At 41.3% G+C, this 20,056-nt stretch overlaps 1 protein-coding gene across 1 annotated transcript in view; it reads right to left on the minus strand.

Annotated features, from left to right (window-relative positions):
* The window catches only part of LOC115138249 (GTP cyclohydrolase 1), a 46,769-nt gene that overhangs the window by 12,102 nt on the left and 14,611 nt on the right, over positions 1-20,056 (minus strand). Inside the window, exons 2-3 of the mRNA XM_029674918.2 lie at positions 18,214-18,323; positions 8,349-8,404 (exon numbers count right to left, since the gene is read on the minus strand). Of these exons, the coding sequence (XP_029530778.1) occupies positions 8,349-8,404; positions 18,214-18,323 (166 nt within the window). The remainder of the gene's footprint in view (positions 1-8,348; positions 8,405-18,213; positions 18,324-20,056) is intronic.

Raw genomic sequence — 20,056 nt, forward strand, 5'->3', positions numbered from 1 at the left:
TGAGTTGAATTATGTTATTGGCCTGTACAGCCTATATGCTACATGGCAGCGTCATGCACATGAAATCAATAGTTATTATGTTCATTAAACAGACAAGACACACTTAGGCTACCCTGACCACAGTAAACACACATATATTTTATAGTATTCTAAGAATATAATGAAACATAACAGAATAAAATACAAATTATATTTTTCCCACACAACTTGCGTCACGGCAACGTGTGGAACCGCTGTCATATAAAAAAGTTATATTTTGAAACAGAGCCCAAGGCAAGCCCATACTTTTTCGATCCCACTCTGCTTTGTTAGAGAGCAGGCATAGCCTACAGGGTCTTACATTGAGAGTATCAATTCAATTCAAGGGCTTTATTGGCATGGGAAACATATGTCAACATTTCCAAAGCAAGTGGAGTAGATAATAAACCAAAGTGAAATAAACAAAAATTAACAGTAAACATTACACTCCAGGCACGGCGCCAGGATTTTCTCTCTCCGGGTGATACGGTGCGGCTTGACCAATACGTGGGGGTGCTAAGAAAATAGTACATTTTCGTGACTATTTACAAGTGCATTTATGCCATATGCATAATCAGACAACTGTGCATCTGTAATAATGTTTCGGGTGAAATGGCTACGTCAGAATTGAAATTAATAATATCCAAAGTACAGCCACAACGAGAAGTGCAATGCATTTAGCCTATGCCTGTTAACTGTGCACACACACTTGTAAAACGAACTGGCTATCATGCCCAATCTTAGTGATTATATTTCTACTGCAAACAAAAATAACGCGTAGGCCGACGATATACATGCATCCTGCTGTGCATTGGTTATAATGTTACGGATTAAATGTCTAATGTCAGAAATTAAAGGAATAAGATCCACAGTGCAGCCACAACGAGAAGTGTATTTACCCAATGCCTGTCAACTGTGTACACATGGTGTAAAACGAGCTGCCTATCATCACAATCTTAGCGATCATATTTATATTGCAAAAATACTTGTAGGCCGACAATATGCATGCGTCTTTTTGATCCATTTAGATCCAGATCAGCGAGATTGAATAATGTTCCCACAACCGGACAGGCACACTCTGTCAACAAATAAAAGACCTTTCAGTTACTCACCAAGTGTTGTTTTATAGAAGGACGATGTTGTTGTGGTTCAGTGCACATGAGTCTATAATCTACTGGACATCCAGGGCCTTGGTTCTTTCTGCTTATATGGACAGGCAGGCAAGGTTGTAAAGTTGAGGGTTTGCCCAGTATTTCATTCTGTATATCATGCATGATGTGTGTATTTAGCATTTCTAGGATTATCTGAGATTTTCTGTGCAACTGTTTTGTCGAATTTGCCTATGACCTGTAACAGTTCAAGGAAGTTTCCCTTGTTGACAGCCATGCTTTCTACTGTATGTCTCCTCTCTGTGAAACACAGGCAGTTAGGAAAGCTGATACTAACTTTTTTAACTGAAATTTGCATCCTGTAGTTCAAACTCAAAAAGGTTCTGGGACACTGTAAAGTCCATGGAGAATAAGAGCACCTCCTCCCCGCTGCCCAATGCACTGAGGCTAGGAAACACTGTCACTACTGATAAATCCACAATAATTGAGAATTTCAACAAGCATTTTTCTACGGCTGGCCGTGCCTTCCACCTGGCTACCCCAACCCCAGTCAACTGCACAGCGCTCCTCGCAGCAACTCGTCCAAACTCCCCCCACTTCTCCTTCACCCAAATCCAGATAGCTGATGTTCTGAAAGAGCTGCAAAATCTGGACCCCGACAAATCAGTCGACCTAGATAATCTGGACCCTCTCTTTCTAAAATTATCTGCCGAAATTGTTGCAACCCCTATTACTAGCCTGTTCAACCTCTCTTTCGTATCGTCTGATTGGAAAGCTGCCGCGGTCATCCCCCTCTTCAAAGGTGGAGACACTCTAGACCCAAACTGCTACAGACCTATATCTATTCTACCCTGCCTTTCTAAGGTCTTTGAAAGCCAAGTTAAACAGATCACCGACCATTTCGAATCTCACCGTACCTTCTCCGCTATGCAATCTGGTTTCCGAGCTGGTAATGGGTGCACCTCAGCCACGCTCAAGGTCCTAAACGATGCAGCCATATTCATCAACCTGGCTAAGGATTTCGACTCTGTCAATCACAACATTCTTATTGGCAGACTCAACAGCCTAGGTTTCTCAAATGATTGCCTCGCTTGGTTCACCAACTACTTCTCAGACAGAGTTCAGTGTGTCAAATCGGAGGGCCTGTTGTCCAGACCTGGCAGTCTCTATGGGGGTGCCACAGGGTTCAATTCTCGGGAAGACTTTCTTCTCTGTATACATCAATGATGTCGCTCTCGCTGCTGGTGATTCTCTGATCCACCTCTACGTAGACGACACCATTCTGTATAACTCTGGCCCTTCTGAGGACACTGTGTTAACTAACCCCCAGATGAGCTTCAAATGCCATACAACTCTCCTTCCGTGGTCTCCAACTGCTCTTAAATGCAAGTAAAACTAAATGCATGCTCTTCACTGCCCGCACCTGCCCGCCCGTCCAGCATCACTACCCTGGACGGTTCTAACTTAGAATATGTGGACAACTAGAAATACCTAGGTGTCTGGTTAGACTGTAAACACTCCTTCCAGGCTCACATTAAACATCTCAAATCCAAAATTAAAATCTAGAATCGGCTTCCTATTTAGCATCAAAGCATCCTTCACTCATGCTGCCAAACATACCCTCGTAAAACTGACCATCCTACCGATCCTCGACTTCGGCGATGTAATTTACAAAATAGCCTCCAACACTCTATTCAACCAATTGGATACAGTCTATCACAGTGCCATCCGTTTTGTCACCAAAGCCCCATATACTACCCACCACTGCGACCTGTACGCTCTCGTTGGCTGGTACTCGCTTCATACTCGTCCCCAAACCCACTGCCTCCAGGTCATCTACAAGTCTCTGCTAGGTAAAGCCCCGCCTTATCTCAGCTCACTGGTCACTATAGCAGCACCCACCCGTAGCACATGCTCCAGCAGGCATATCTCATTGGTCACCCCCAAAGCCAGTTCCTCATTTGGCCGCCTCTCCTTCCAGTTCTCTGCTGCCAATGACTGGAACGAACTGCAAAAATCTCTGAAGCTGGAGACTCTTACCTCCCTCACTAGCTTTAAGCACCAGCTGTCAGAGCAGCTCACAGATCACTGCACCTGTACATAGCTCATATATAAATAGACCATCTATCTACCTCATCCCCATACTGTATTTATTTATTTATTCATCTTGCTCCTTTGCACCCCAGTATCTCTACTTGCACATTCATCTTCTGCACACCCTACCATTCCAGTCTTAATTGCTATATTGTAATTACTTTGCCACCATGGCCTATTTATTGCCTTACCTCTCTTATCCTACCTCATTTGCACATGGGGTATATTGTTTTTCTACTGTATTATTGATTGTATGTTTGTTTATTCCACGTGTAACTCTTGTGTTGTTGTATGTGTCGAACTGCTTTCTCTCTGACTATTTTCGAATGTCCATCACTTAGAGCTTTGCATGTTGTTGAGCCAGACCCTTTCTGAATAGTCCACACATTCCACGCTGTCATCGCATATTTATGCTCCACACTAGCATTGTGTGTCTTGAATGAACTTGTTGCCTGCTTCCAGTTCTGGTAACCATCATGGGTAAATGCTGCCTTCTCTCCACCATGGTTTCCTGGATGTTGAAAGTGGCAGCAGGCAAAGCACAAAGCACGGTCCTTTGAAATACTGTAGAATATTCCACCCATTTGTAATCCTCATACCAGCTATGATTGAAGTAGCGATACTATCTAGAAGTTAGCTCACAATGTAGCCTAACATGCGCAAGCACACACACCACCCACCCACACCAGGCACCACACACACACACCCACGAGCACAAAGCTAGAGATCGGATTGGGAACGGAATGGCTGGTTATTTACTTTTACATATTTTTTATGGCGGTTTTGGAGCAGTGGCTTCTTCCTTGCCGAGCGGCCTTTCAGGTTATGTCGATATAGGACTCATTTAACTGTGGATATAGATACTTTTGTACCTGTTTCCTCCAGCATCTTCACAAGGTCCTTTGATGTTGTTCTGGGATTGATTTGCATTTTTCGCACCAAGTACATTCATCTCTAGGAGACAGAACGCGTCTCCTTCCTGAGCGGGATGACGGCTGCGTGGTTCCACGGTGTTTATACTTGCGTACTATTGTTTGTACAGATGAACGTGGTACCTTCAGGCGTTTGGAAATTGCTCCCAAGGATGAACCAGACTTATGGAGGTCTACAATTTGGCTGATTTCTTTTGATTTTCTCATGATGTCAAGCAAGGAGGCACTGAGTTTCAAGGTAGGCCTTGAAATACATCCACAGGTACACCTCCAATTGATTCACATGATGTCAATTAGCCTATCAGAAGCTTCTAAAGCCATGTCATCATTTTCTGGAGTTTTAATACAGTGAATTATAAGTGAAATAAACTGTTTGTAAACAATTTTCTGTAAACAATTGTCATGTTTGTGCATGACATTTACTTGTGTCATGCACAAAGTAGATGTCCTAACCGACTTGCCAAAACTATAGTTTTGTTAACAAGAAATTTGTGAAGAGGTTGAAAAACAAGTTTTAATGACTCCAACCTAAGTGTATGTAAACTTCCGACTTCAACTGTACACTTGATTTAGGCAACATTGTTGCATGGAAAATCTTTCTGATCAGTGATACATGAGCAAACAAATAAGATGAGTAATACCACCTCCACTTATTTGCCCAGCCAGAGAATTAACCAAATATACAAACGGAGATTCAGTGAAACAAAATCACATTGATTGATTAATATGAGTCACAGGCTTTTGGTTGGAAGTAGACCTAGGCTACTCAGCGACTGAGAGTGAAGAGCAAAACAATCCACTTGCTAAACTACATAACATGCTGGCAAAATGTTCTGATCAGTGATAATACATGAGCCAAGTAAAGAGGACCATTAGCAGGACTCAATTTTCTCCAGCCGAAATGTAGCCTAACCAATATCCAAATGGAGATTCAATGAAAACAAAAATCTGACATTGGTTGATTTATCAAGACGAGTCCCCACGCTTGTCTCAAAGCAGCGTGAAACGGTGCTGAAATAGATGAACACACGCGGGTAAGCTACTGCTTCAAATGAATCATGACAATTGGATGACTTTTGGAGTTTCAGTATGCAACAATTTGATGCCTTCAATTGCATTAGCCTACTCTATTCCAATATTTACGTCATTGAGTGATATTTATTAATAATTTATTTATGGGTCCACCCTGTTGTGGTTAAGAAAACAATTTGTAAGTCGCTCTGGATAAGAGCGTCTGCTAAATGACTTAAATGTAAATGTAAAACAGTTCATGGGGGTGGGCTATGCAAAGAGATGGGTGAAGTGACATGCCTCGCTGTCACGTCCTGACTTTAGTTCCTTTTTTTATGTCTCTATTTTAGTTTGGTCAGGACGTGAGTTGAGGTGGGCATTCTATATGTTGTTCTATGTTTTTGTATGTCTGTGTTTGGCCTGTTATGGTTCCCAATCAGAAGCAACTGTTTATCGTTGTCTCTGATTGAGAACCATACTTAGGCAGCCTGTTTTCCCACTATGATTTGTGGGTAGTTATTTTCTGTTTAGTGTTTTTGTTGCACCATACAGAACTGTTTGTTTGTCGGTTTGTTGTTTTTGTTCAGTATTCATCTTTATTCAAATTATTATGAATACTTACCACGCTGCACTTTGGTCCTCTTCTCCTTCTCCCGACGACAATTGTTACACTTGCAAAGTTTACAACTGGCAGGAGGATAGTAGTAACGGTCACTGCCTAGCAACTTTCAAGAGTGTAGTGCGTGCCAATGCCGCATCAGCATTACAGCTACATTTCATAGGAAGCCGTTCGCAGAACTTTACCACAATCATGACTACGGCGGTTGGCAGTAATAAAAATAGAGGCTTTGTCGCTGGCAAAAGTAGGCAAAAAGTTGGCAGGATGCTTTAGTTAGTAGAAAAATATCTTAGTTGGAAAGGTGTATGGGTGTATTAATACATCAGACAAAGTGTAATTAATAGCTTCAGCATGCTTAATGGGATATTTGATGTCTGATTTATTATTTTTACCCATGTACCAGGAGGTACCCTTCTTTGTGAGGCATTGGAAAACCTCCCTGGTCTTTATGGTTGAATCTGTGTTTGAAATTCACTGATCGACTGAGGGACCTTCCAGATAATTGCATGTGTGGGGTACAGAGATGAGGCAGTAATTAAAAAAGCACTTACTGCACACAGAGTGAGTCCAGGCAACGTATTATGTGACTTGTTAAGCACATGTTTACACCTGAACTTATTTAGGCTTGCCATAACAAAGGGGTTTAATAATTATTGACTCAAGACATTTCAGCTATTACATTTGAATGAATTTGTAAACATTCCATTTTGACATTATGGGGTATTGTGTGTAGGACAGTGACACAAAATCTAAATTTAACCATACCAGGTAAAAATGCAGGCTGTAACACAACAAAATGTAGAAAAAGGCAAGGGGTTTGAATACTTTCTGAAGGCAATATATAATATGCACATTAAAAATTAAAATCTAAAAGATTTAGATGCACTATTGTAAAGTGGCTGTTCCACTGGATGTCTTAAGGTGAACGCACCAATTTGTAAGTCGCTCTGGATAAGAGCGTCTGCTAAATGACTTAAATGTAATGTAAATGTAAAATATATAAATATTACTCCACTTTACAGGTATTGTAAATCACATCACTTGGAGGTATCTTTGTGGTTTTGGATATATATTGTGTTATGTGGTGTGTGTGGTCTGTGTGTTTGTGTAAGCACTGGAGTATCAGCTTGTGTGCTACCAGAGTGTATAAGACCATGTGCTTAAAGTTTGCATGCGTAACTGTCTGTGTGCGTGCCTGGTGAGATGTCCGTGAGTGAGACTCCAGGCCAGGGAAGGGAAGTAAGAATAGGTGTTAGTGAAAGGGGCTCAGGTATTGGGGTCAGGTGGGATCAGAGTCCTCGCTTGTCACTTACACACTCCTAATCAGCTTACAGCTCCACCATGAGCAGCCTCTCCACTTAAACAGCCCTACCGTAAACACTAGCGCTATGCTAAAACTATGTTATCTGAATGCTACATTGTAGAAGCTAATGTACCGCTAACCCACTAAACCCAGGACCAGCTTACTCCGAGTTACAACATGAGTCAGGTTCTTAGTTCAGACTCATCATTGCTAAGTGTTCTAGTTCCTATTATTTAATAAGTGACCGTACTCTACTGTCTGAAGGACTCACAAAGAACAGATTATATATTCACACATGATGATACTGCACGAGTCTAGGTAATCCCAATCCCTCCAATATCACAATATTCAACCTTCCTGTTATTATTTTTTTGTCATATGAATTCGGAACCTTGATCGGTTCCCTGGTATATTGACAAGAATTTAAATAGCTAACGATACCTACACACTGAAGAAGGATATTAAAGCCTCTACAGGATCGGTGTCCCGACCTCGGGACGGTTGAGCTAACGAAGGCTAATGTAATTAGCATGAGGTTGTAAGAAACAAAAAAAATCCCAGGACACAGACATTTCGGATATGGGCAGCAAGCTTAAATTCTTGTTAATCTAACTGCACTTTCCAATTTACAGTAGCTATTACAGTGAAAGAATACCATGCTATTGTTTGAGGAGAGTGCACAATTATGAACTTGAAAATGTATGAATAAACCATTTAGGCACATTAGGGCAGTATGGATACAACATTTTTAATAGATATGCAATAGATCATTGGATCAGTCTAAAACTTTGCACATACACTGCTGCCATCTAGTGGCCAAAGTTTAAACAGTGCCTGGGCTAGAATAATTCATTATGGCCTTTCTCTTGCATTTAAAAAATGATGGTAAAAAAATATATCTAAAAAAAATATGATATTTTACCAATGCTTTATATTCTCCTACATTCATTTCACATTTCCACAAACTTCAACGTGTTTCCTTTCAAATGGTATCAATAATATGCATATCCTTGCTTCAGGTCCAGAGCTACAGGCAGTTAAATTTGGGTATGTCAATTTAGACGAAAATTGAAAAAAGAGAGCGGATCCTTATTAAGTCGAAAAATGTGGTTATGAACCAGTCAACATTATTTAGAAAAACGAAAAATTAAGTACGTTTTTTGCGACATCTTTTTGTGTGCGGAGTGCTGACCCATTAAATGTTTTGTTATATCTTTGGCAACAATAGAAAACAAACTGTTAAACTGTCCATACTCTCTTACCTGGCCAGCTTGCTGAGGCCCAGCACCCTTTTATTGGGGAGATAGCCTATGTGGACCTGGGGGAGAAAAGAGAGACCATGTCTGTCATTAGTGATGTCCAAGATCCTTACTATAGCATATCCACAACCACAGACAGCAAATCATGTTGCCCCAAATTCTGCAATCCCCAGACAGACCTAACTGGTATGTCAATGTACAGTATACACTCAGTGTACAAACCATTAAGAACAACTTCCTAATATTGAGTTGCACCCCCCATTTTGTCCCCAGAACAGACTCAATTTGTCGGGGCGTGAACTCTTCAAAGTGCCGAAAGCATTCCACAGGGATGCTGGCCCATGTTGACTCCAATGCTTCCCACAGTTGTGTCAAGTATGCTGGATGTCCTTCGGATGGTGGACCATTCTTGATACACACAGGAAACTGTTGAGCGTGAAAAACACAGCAGCGTTGCAGTTCTTGACACAAACCGGTGCGCCTGGCACCTACTACCATACCCCGTTGAAAGGCACATCAAACTTTTGTCTTGCCCATTCACCCTCTGAATGGCACACATACACAATTCATGTCTTAATTGTCTCAAGGCTTCATAAACCTGTCTCCTCCCTTCATGTACACTGATTGAAGTGGATTTACCAAGGGAAATCAAAAGGGGATTATAGCTTTCACCTCAATTCACCTGGTCAGTCTATGTCATAGAAAGATCAGGTGTTCTTAATGTTTTGTACACTCAATGAATCTCAGTGGTTGACTGTGTTAGCTCGCTAGGCTAAAGCCTAGGCAACCCAAGCCTTCAGGTCTCAGGCAAGGTTACTCATTACACAAAAAAATGTATTATATTGGGGACCTATCATACCAGTGGAGGCTCCTCGGAGGAGGAAGTGGAGGACCATCCTACTCAGTGAATTACATATAAATGAAAATGGTAAAAAAACATTGAAAAAGTTATCCTATTTAGATAAAACTATACTAAATATATTCACGTCACCAAATAATTGATTAAAACACACTGTTTCGCAATAAAGGTCTACAGTAGCCTCAACAGCACTCTGTAGGGTAGCACGATGGTGTAGCCGGAGGACAGCTGGCTTCCGTTCTCCTCTTGGTACATTGACTTCAATACAAAACCTAGGAGGCTCTTGGTTCTCACCCTCTTTCATAGACTTACACAGTAATTATGACAACTTCCAGAGGACGTTCTCCAACCTATTATAGCTCTTGCAGCATGAACTGACATGTTGTCCACCCAATGAAAGGATCAGAGAATTAATCTAGTACTGAAAGCAGAAGCTACAGCTAGCTAGCGCTGCAGTGCATAACATGTGGTGAGTAGTTCACTCAAAGAGAGAGAGAAAGACAATAGTTGAACAGTTTTCAACAAATTAATTGCTTCAAAAATGAAGGAGAAGCAAGAGAGAGAGAAATATTTAAAAAATGACAAACTTTCAGTCTCACTTACTTAGCTAGCCAATGCAGCTGGCTAGTTTAATTACTCAAACACCCAAACAGAGGGATGCTATGTTAGCTAGCTGGCTATGACTATCCAACACAACACTGGAACTCTTCCAAGTCAAGGTAAGCTTTTGGTTTAACTAATTTATTTCCACCGGGGCCCATCGGTCTATGTGCTTACTGACTATACACTAACGTTACTGCATGATTGTAGCAGGTTTACTAACACATTAGTTCTATTAGCTATGTTGACTATAACGTTACTTTAGCTAATATGGGGACAACGATGTAGGCTGTGTGTAGCGGTTATGACATGGTTTGGGCTTGGAAAGGTTTTTTCACCTGGTCACATACAGCTGATGTGTTGTTCATTCAAGTCCACAAAACAAGGGAAAAGGTGAGAGGAGAGTGAATAGAGGCTAGAATGAAAACAGCCGCTGATTCTGTAAAAAAAAAAATCTTAAAAAGGAAGCAAACGAAACATGGATAGAAATACTTGAATTTGTCCAATATACTGTTGGACTAAAGATTACACCCTAGATAAGCTAGGTGCAGGCAAGTGTGCAAGGCGGTACTGACTTGTGTCACGGTCTGTCATCTCAAATTCTTCTCTCAACCTGTGTGCACCTACTTTGTAAACTTTCATTCATAGGCTAGGTTCAACCTCATGATGGTTATAGGGGAAATTAGAGTATCATGTAGTAGCCTAAACCTATCGATGTTACATTGAACTGGGTGAATGTAATATGAATGGCAGTCAACCAAGGCCTTGCTCATGAAAAAAATAAAATAATCCTCCCTCATCATAAACGGCACTGACCGCCACTGCATCATACAGTATGAAGTAGGCAAGCTAAACATTTGTGTTTCACCATGACAGGCGTGGTAAAGACATGAATCATAAGACGCCAAGACAAAAGGCAACATTATCTAAAGGCCATCGGAGGAGTACAGGAGAGGTAAGGGAGTCACATCTGCCCATGGATAAATAAGCAGCAGATAAAAGATTAGAAGCGGATCGAGATCTAGACTCTCCTCCCCATCCAGCTGGTTGAGCCTGCTTCTGCGTATGACTGGGAGGCTAAGTGGCACCCCTCACCCTCCATCCTCCATTCAAATGTCAGCAGCAATTTGATGAAACAGGCTGAGAGAAAGGGCATGCATGCAAGGATTTATCCTCCTCTCCTGTCCCCCTCCCCCTCTCTCTTTCTGGTTGGTTGTGATAAAGACAGCGTCATTTAACTATCTTCGTCCAAGCTCTTCAGCTTCTTCCTTTCGGCTCACTGCTGCACGTTTAAAAAGCGAATTTCTGAACTGGGTAAATAAACAACACTTTCACTTCACTTCGAAAAGACGGGTTAAAAGTAGGGTTCAGAGATAGGTTTCATGGTTTTTCAAAGGTATGGGGTGTAAAGGTATACATTAAAGCCAAACACAAAGAAAAACAATATCAAGTTGTCGCGAGGTGATGACAAACACTAAAAGCGTTATTAAAAGACAACTGACTGACTGGAGGCGTGACGAAAATGAAAAAAAGAGCGCACCAAACGGCTCCATATTTCAGTTGGCGGGGAGAAATCGGTGAGTCATTATAGCACTCAGCGGGCAGCATGGATAGACGTGCAGGGAAATAGATGAGTGCGTGGATAACAGGCGACTAGGCTTGTGACGACGACAGGGAGCTATCAGCGGGGGAAGGAGATGAACGGAAACAAAGTGGCCTTCTGACAGCCAGCTGCTGACAAACAAACACACACAGCACAAAGAGAAAAAGTCACAGTCTGTGTGTGTGTAACGCTTGCTCCCTCTATGATCATGGCCCTTTTGCAGGTGTGAAAGGGATGTGAAAGTATAAATTGCCTCCCTCTTTGTCTTAAATGGCAAACACCTGCACTTTGTCTTAAATGGCAAACACCTGCAGGGTAAGATGAGGGGAGAATAGAGGGCCGAATGCTAGGTCTACGGTACTAAATGTCAAACCGGAGAATTTCCAGAGGCAAGCGTGTCTCACTTGAATCCCTGCTAATGGGATTTCATCTGATTTGCGTGGCGTTCCAAATGTCACCCTTTTCCCAATATAGTCCACTACATTTTCTTAGAGTCCTATGGGCCCTGGTCAAAAGTAGTGCAATAGGGTGCCATTTGGAACACATCCTTGGTCGGTGCTGCGGGACATTTTTATTTACCAGTAGTTTAATCACAGCTGGGCTCAATTACAGGCTCATCAGTGGACAAAGAAAGCCTTTATCAGTAGGTTACTCCTCTCACAATTGTGGCATCATCAGTGGCGATTTTAGTATGCAAATCTTGGTGGGGAAAACTCCCCCAAAAATGTTTAGATGCATGCCAGCAAAGCCACTATGCAACACAACACTAAACAATACATGAATTGCACTATAACAGTGACAAACGGTGCCCACAAACTGTTAGGGCCTACATAAAGCTGTCTTTTCAGCACCATAGAGTGAATCCTTACCACTGCTACACCTGGCTATCAGTGGAGCCTTGTATGGCAGCGAAACAGTTCATTCAGCCTCATTTACAGCCTTTAAAAAAAACATAGCTGATATGGCTGACTTGCATAAACAAATGTGGTTTCTACTGACAATTGAGATGTACAAACTATGGCATAATTAAACATTAACCTCTTCAACCTATGGGGGCGCTATGTCATTATTGGATAAAAAAACGTGCCCGTTTTAAGCTCAATATTTTGTCACGAAAAGATGCTCGACTATGCATATAATTGGCAGCTTTGGAAAGAAAACACTCTGACGTTTTCAAAACTGCAAAGATATTATCTGAGTGCCACAGAACTCATGCTACAGGCGAAACCAAGATGAAACCTCAAACAGGAAATGAGCAGAATTTTTGAGGCTCTGTTTCCCATTGTCTCCTTATATGGCTGTGAATGTGTGATGAATGAACCTAAGCTCTCTGCCCTTCGTCCAAGATGTCTGCAGCATTGTGACGTATTTGTAGGCATATCATTGGAAGATTGGCCAGAAGAGACTACATTTGCCAGGGGTCCGCCCGGTGTCCTTTGTCTAAATTGTTGCGTAATCTTCAGCTGCATGCATTTTGCCATGCGATTCAGAGGGGAAAGGACACTTCCACGAACCATATATCATCGAAGAGATATATGAAAAACACCTTGAGGATTGGTTCTAAACAACGTTTGCCATGTTTCAGTCGATATTATGGAGTTAATTTGGAAAAAAGTTTGGCGTTTGGATAACTGAATTTTCGTTTTTTTTTGGTAGCCAATCATGAAGCACCAAACGGACCGATTTCTCCTGCACAAATAATCTTTAAGGACAACTGAACATTTGCTATCTAACTGAGAGTCTCCTCATTGAAAACATCCGAAGTTCTTCAAAGGTAAATTATTTATTTGAATGTTTTTCTGGTTTTTGTGAAAATGTTGCATGCTGATGCTAACGCTAAATGCTAACGCTAAATGCTAAATGCTAGTTTTGCTATGGTTGAGAAGCATATTTTTGAAAATCTGAGATGACAGTGTTGTTAACAAAAGGCTAAGCTTGAGAGCTAGCATATTGCTTTCATTTAATTTGCGATTTTCATGAATAGTTAACGTTGCGTTATGGTAATGAGCTTGAGGCAGTATTCACGATCCCGGATCCGGGATGGCTCGCCACAAGAAGTTAATGAGCGAGCTAGTACGAACGTAGTCAATATAACAACTTTTTCAACACTTTTGAAATGTACATCGACAGAATTCAGAACATTCAGAACCGTAGGATAAATAAAGGGGGCATATAAGCAGACAATGAAAGCTTACAATATTCAATGATTACATTTCTCTAAAACAGGCACCACCAAGTCAGAACAGTAGGCTACATTATGAGGGGGCAAAAGCCTAAATAATTAGGGTGAGGCACATGGGCTACTAACAGCTTACTACACAACATACACTTAGTATTACTTTCTTTGCTACAGGATACAGATCTCCCTGGAAAATTACAATTTATTCAGCAGCCTACAATACATTTTTGGACTCACCTTGATGTGCTGTGCTCACTTGAACAGGAAGGTGGCACAGCAGTCCTTGTAGGCAAATTTTGTCATCAAACTTTGTAATCAAAAGGTAGGCATTCTCTGGATTTATGGTGCATTGAAGACAACTGGGAACTTAAAAAAAAAAAATGAAATAGGCCTGAGTTCCCGACTTGGAATTCCGAGTTGGATGACTGTTCTAAACTTATTTTCCCCAGTCGGAGCTCGTAGAGAAATGCTTTTTGAAATTCTCGATTATCATGGATTTATCAGTGGTGACAGTGTTTCCTAGTCTCAGTGCAGTGGGCAGCTGTGAGGAGGTACTTTTATTCTCCATAGACTTTACAGTGTCCCAAAACGTTTTGGAATTGGTGCTGCAGGATGCAAATTTCTGTTTGAAAAAGCTAGCCTTTGCTTTCCTAACTGACTGTGTGTATTGGTTCCTGGCTTCCCTGAACAGTTGCATATTGCAGGGACTATTCGAAGCTAGTGGAGTACAACACAGGGTGACTTTGACCTTGAGCCTTCTTTCAGTGATTTAACATACAGTATTACCCAGCAGGAAAAACAGGTTCAAAGGACTTTTATGACATCATGGTCAGGTTGTTTACTGGTTGTAAAAGGAATTCAAAATATATTTTTATCTGGTTGTAGCAGAGAACGTGAGTTTGTAATCTTGTTATAAGACGTCTTCTTTTAGTTTTTTTTATCGCTTTGGTACTACTTTCACAAGTACAACACACAAAATCACACAGTAACGTTTTCACCAAACCTACATCTATAAACACCTTTCATATAAAGTAATTGCCTTTCACAATAGATTTTAAACTGGTTTGTCTACTATATATGGATTTTGAGAATGGACACCATCAAAGAGGTCAAAGAGGTGGGCATGGGCCCCATCAAAGAGGTCAAAGAGGTGGGCATGGGCCCCATCAAAGAGGTCAAAGAGGTGGGCATGGGCCCCATCAAAAAGGTCAAAGAAGTAGGCATGGGCACTGTCAAAGAGGTGGACATCAGAGAGAGGGAGGCAGACGGCTTGGAACTGTTGGGTCTAATAAACAGAGACCTTACCATACATAGCAGAGGCTGCCAGATTAGTTTACCCCAATCTGAAAAGATCAATTGTCAATTCGATCATGAGAACAAAAAAACAGATACATCTACAGGATATGCACTATGCGTTACCATTACATATATACTAAATTACATATTGTAATGCATGTAAATTCACAAAACATTTCACAGTATTCTTACAGTATGATATATTGACAGTATATCTGTTCTACCCTCAGAATTGACAGAAGACCCCATATGGTGGTGGCCGTGACTGTGTGCTGACCGATCAGCAGGAGTGGGCAGTGGTGGAAATGGTAAGGGCCAGGAATGACATACGGCTGTCTGAAATAAAGCAGGTCATTGAAGAGAAAGATGACACCTTTGCCAATGTGGCATCCATCAGCCTACCAACAGTCACACGCCCTTTGAAGAGGAACCAGGTATCTATGAAACACATTTACCTGATGCCCTTTGAGAGAAACAACGACCGGGTGAAACAACTGCAGGCCGAGTATTTTCAGGTACCACACTATATACTGTATTACTGTTACTATTTAATGCACATGCTACTTCACAATTTGATGTTGGAACTACTGTAAAAATAACTAACCAGGGTGATGGTGCTTGATACTGCTGTGAACCATAACAAGCATATCTTTGTTGACGAAGTGGGCTTCAACCTGGCCAAAACTCAGCGCCATGGGCGTACGGGCGACCGTCCAAGTGCAAGGACAACTTGGGGGAAACATCTCCATGTGCGCAGCTATCTCTGAAGATGGTGTGGTAGGACGTAGGCCATTACTTGGATCCTAAAACGCTGCACACCACATTGTGATACTCAATGAAATTGATCAGGCCTGTCAAGGTGAAGGGAATGAGAATTTATGGCCAAATTATTAAGACCGGCTTGATGCAAATGAATGCGTGCTGACCATTGTTTTATTTTCATAAATTTTCATTTCTTTCATTTGATTACAGACAGTATACCTATGTTGCAATTATATCCGAAAAATACAAATGATTTTTTTTGCAAGAATGATTTTAGAGGATGTCTTCATTGATCACACATTGTATAGATATTATGGAAATGTCACGTTCTTTCAAAATCGAACCCAGAAGCAGACCAGGACAAGGAGAGTAGGAAGAAGGTGAGTATTTATTTACAAGTGAATGTGAATGGGTAGATATATCCAGGTGGCGTAGCGGGCAGCGGTGGTGAGTTGATGGGAGTAAATAGGTGGATCCAATGGGGTAGCGGAATCCTCCGACGACCAGGCGGGAATGGGGTAAATGATCCGGGTGAGTAATGTTCATGGCTAACGATCCGGCAGGGAATGGATGTCAGGTCAGAGCTTTTGAAGGGGAGAGGTGATGATCAGGACAGGTGTGCAGATTACTGATGGGATACAGGTGCGGGTGAACATCGATCTCCCAACAAGCTAATTCGCCCGGCAACCAGACAGGGTGCGTTCCAGGACACCGGAAACACACTCCAGGACAGAAACACAGGCAAACACAGACTCAGGAAGCGGGATTCGTGACAGGAAATTATACTTGATAATTTTCTTGGTAATGTAAGTGTATTGCCTAATAAGTGTATTGCCTAAGTGTGTAATCTATTGTAATTTACAGTATTGTCGCCTCGTGGGTCTTCCGGTCGCGGCCGGCTGCGACACAGCCCGGGTTTGAACCCAGATCTGTAGTGACGCCTCGAGCACTGCAGTGTCTTAGACCGCTACGCCACTCGGCAGGCCCACTTTCAGCACTTCTAAGGCCGATTTGAAAGACATCTTACATTGTTTGTTATTGGATTAACTGGTAGTTAAAACGACTACATTGAAAAGATATCATTATGTTGTGTTTTGGTGATTAAACCAATGTTCTCCTTACATTATAAGTGTGACCAGTTTGGAGTTTTGTACTAAGAGTTGTGAAAATTTACCACACACGTGAAAATATTACCAAAGAGATACATAAAAACTGTGATGAGAAAATAATGTAATGTGCCAAATGTCTCCCACTGAGTAATGTACCTTTTGGGTTATGTGTGATGAATCCAAAGTAGAAGAGATCAGAGTTGTGGACTCGAGTCACATGCCTTGGACTCAAGTCAGACTCGAGTCACAAATATGATGACTTGCAACTCGACTTTGACTTTAACACCAATGACTCGTGACTTGACCTTGAGCCTTATGACTCGACCTGCCTTGATACCCTCCCCAAGCTCAAATATTAAAACTGATGTTATTAAAAAAAGTGTGCAGTGCATCAACTCTTCATTTAACGGATTACAGTTTGAATCGGACAGAGGTCAATCAAATTGTGCCAGCTGAGAAAAAGTTGTGCGTGGCAGTGCAGAGGATCGTCGGTGGGTGAATTCAGATGGAGCCCTTGGAAAGATGATACCCCAAATTATTATTTTCGGATATAAAGACTACGCTGTATCAACAAAAAACGGATTGCAACTTGCAAAACATGCGGGAAGAAAATTAGACGGAGGCGCAACCATTTCCAACTTTGTTCGACATTTGAAGCTGCACAAAGAATGGTAAGTCGTGGCTAATATAGTCGACAGCTATATATTTTATTACTTTACTGGTGTATCATGTAGGCTAACGTAACGTTAAAATCAATGAGCCTCCACACAGTCAGTCAGTGCGGGAACGTGATCATTGCACCCAAGATTGAGCTACAACTGGATAGGCATTTGGTAGCCTAAATCCTGCCTGATGTTACTGCTGTTCCTAAAACCATTGACATATGTTAGCCTACTGTAACCACACAGAGTGTGTGTGTGTGTGTTAAGGTTGGGTGATTGTGTACAAACCTACATCGCCCGATTGCGCCCCATAACACTCCTCGATAGTCAATCACTATATTTTTTTTGGGGGGGGGTGTATCTTTCTCATGGCTAACCATGTAGTTCCATGGGAATATAACGTTTATTTGGAAAGTAATAAATATAGAGATATTTTTAAAATCATTCATGATTTGCGTAAATGTAATATACTATTACTCTTGTTAAAAATATGAAATGGTATTACATTTGGTGAAGAGCACATTATGACTTGTTTAGGACTCAAAACTCAAAGTTTAGGACTTGAGACTTGACTTGATACTTGACAGTCTTGACTTGAGACTTGACTTGAGCGCTAAGACTTGAGACTTACTTGTGACTTGTAAAACAATGACTTGGTCTCACCTCTGGAAGAGATTCTCCATAACTGGTGATTAAATTGTACACCTTTGGACTGGTGTAGTGCTGATAGGGGCATGTGTGTGTGTGTGTGTGTGTGTGTGTGTGTGTGTGTGTGTGTGTGTGTGTGTGTGATATTACCCTGCCAAAGATGGGCACCAGGTGGTGCTCGCACATGGAGAACATGTCGATGTCCTTCACGATAACCATCTCATCGTGGTCCTCGTCGAAGATGGCATCGTTCAGCACATCTGCGAAAGCAAAAGAAAATGAGAGCGAGACGGATGAGTGCGAGGGCCATCGAGTCGACGCCATAAAGCTCCGAGACCCTTGACGAGACACTCAAATGAGACAGCCCCCCCAACCTAATCACTCTCCATCCATTCCATATGACATACAGTGCCGTGATAAAGTATTTGCCACCTTTCTGATTGTCTATTTTTGCATATACTTCTGACACTAAATGTTATCAGATCTTCAACCAAAACCTAATATTAGATGAAGGGAACCTGAGTGAACAAATAACACAACATATTGATACTGCTTTAATTGACTTAATAAACAAAGTTACGCAACACCCAATGCCGCAGTGTGAAAAAGTAATTGCCCCCTTACACTCAATAACTGGTTGTGCCAACCTTTGTCGCAGGGGGAAATTTGAATATCTGAACATATATCTGTCCTTTAGTCTGATGAGTCCAAATTTTTGGTTCCAACTGCTGTGTCTTTGTGAGACGCAGAATAGGTGAACGGATGATCTCTGCATGTGGGGTTCCCACCGTGAAACATGGAGGAGGAAGTGTGATGGTGCTTTGCTGGTCACACTGTCAGTGATGTATTTAGAATTCAAGGCACACTTAACTAGCATGGCTACAACAGCATTCTGCAGCGATACGCCATCTCATCTGGTTTGTGCTTAGTGGGACTGTCATTTGTTTTTCAACAGGGCTATTTGACCAAGAAGAAGAGTGATGGAGTGCTGCATCAGATGGCCTGGCCTCCACAATCACTCGACTACAATTGAGATGGTTTGGGATGAGTTGGACTGCAGGGTGAAGGAAAAGCAGCCAACAAGTCCCCAACATATGTGGGAACTCCTTCAAGACTGTTGGAAAAGCATTCCAGGTGAAGCTGGTTGAGAGAATGCCAACAAAGAATGCCAACAGCGTGCAAAGCTGTCATCAAAACAAAGGGTGGCTACTTTGACGAATCTAAAATCCCAAATATATTTTGATTTGTTAAACACTTTTTTGGTTACTACATGATTCCATGTGTTATTTCATCGTTTTGATGTCTTCTTCACTATTATTCTACAATGTAGAAAATAGTAAAACTAAAGAAAAACCCTTTAATGAGTAGGTGTGTCCATACTTTTGACTGGTACTGTATGTTTCATCATTTTTTTATGTTGAAGGGAAGCAATAGGAAGAATATTTTTTTTATATTGTTTTATTATACCAAATAAGGTAACACATTACTTGACACCCAGTGTCATAAGATGAGATGACAAGGTCATAACCATGTCATAACGTGTCATAACTTGAAATAACCTGTCATAATATGGTTATAACACTGTTATGACCCATATATTTACACCTGTTGTGACATATATTGCGTTATTTTATGGCTGGTTATGACACCTACATAAGTGTCAAAACTCACATTTATTCAAATTAGTTATTTCCCTGCCAAGAAGTTTAATTTTAAAGTTTGCTCATTAAATCCTTTCTAGTTTTTGTTGTAATAAATTCTTTACATTCATGTTTTTTTCATCATGTTTTAAATAACATGTAGAAAATAAACTTTGTGACACTGTCAAGAAGCATGATGACCAACATAATCATATAAGCTAGATAGGCCTATCAGGTACAGGCCCTTAAATCAGTCATCAATCAAAAAGAGGGTGTCTTGTCCTGCTCCTGAACTCTGCTCCTGCATTCATCCCAGTCATCACATACAAGAGCATTTGGGTAGGTACATGTCT

Source organism: Oncorhynchus nerka, linkage group LG12, assembly GCF_034236695.1.
Source record: "Oncorhynchus nerka isolate Pitt River linkage group LG12, Oner_Uvic_2.0, whole genome shotgun sequence".
Classification (NCBI taxonomy): domain Eukaryota; kingdom Metazoa; phylum Chordata; class Actinopteri; order Salmoniformes; family Salmonidae; genus Oncorhynchus; species Oncorhynchus nerka.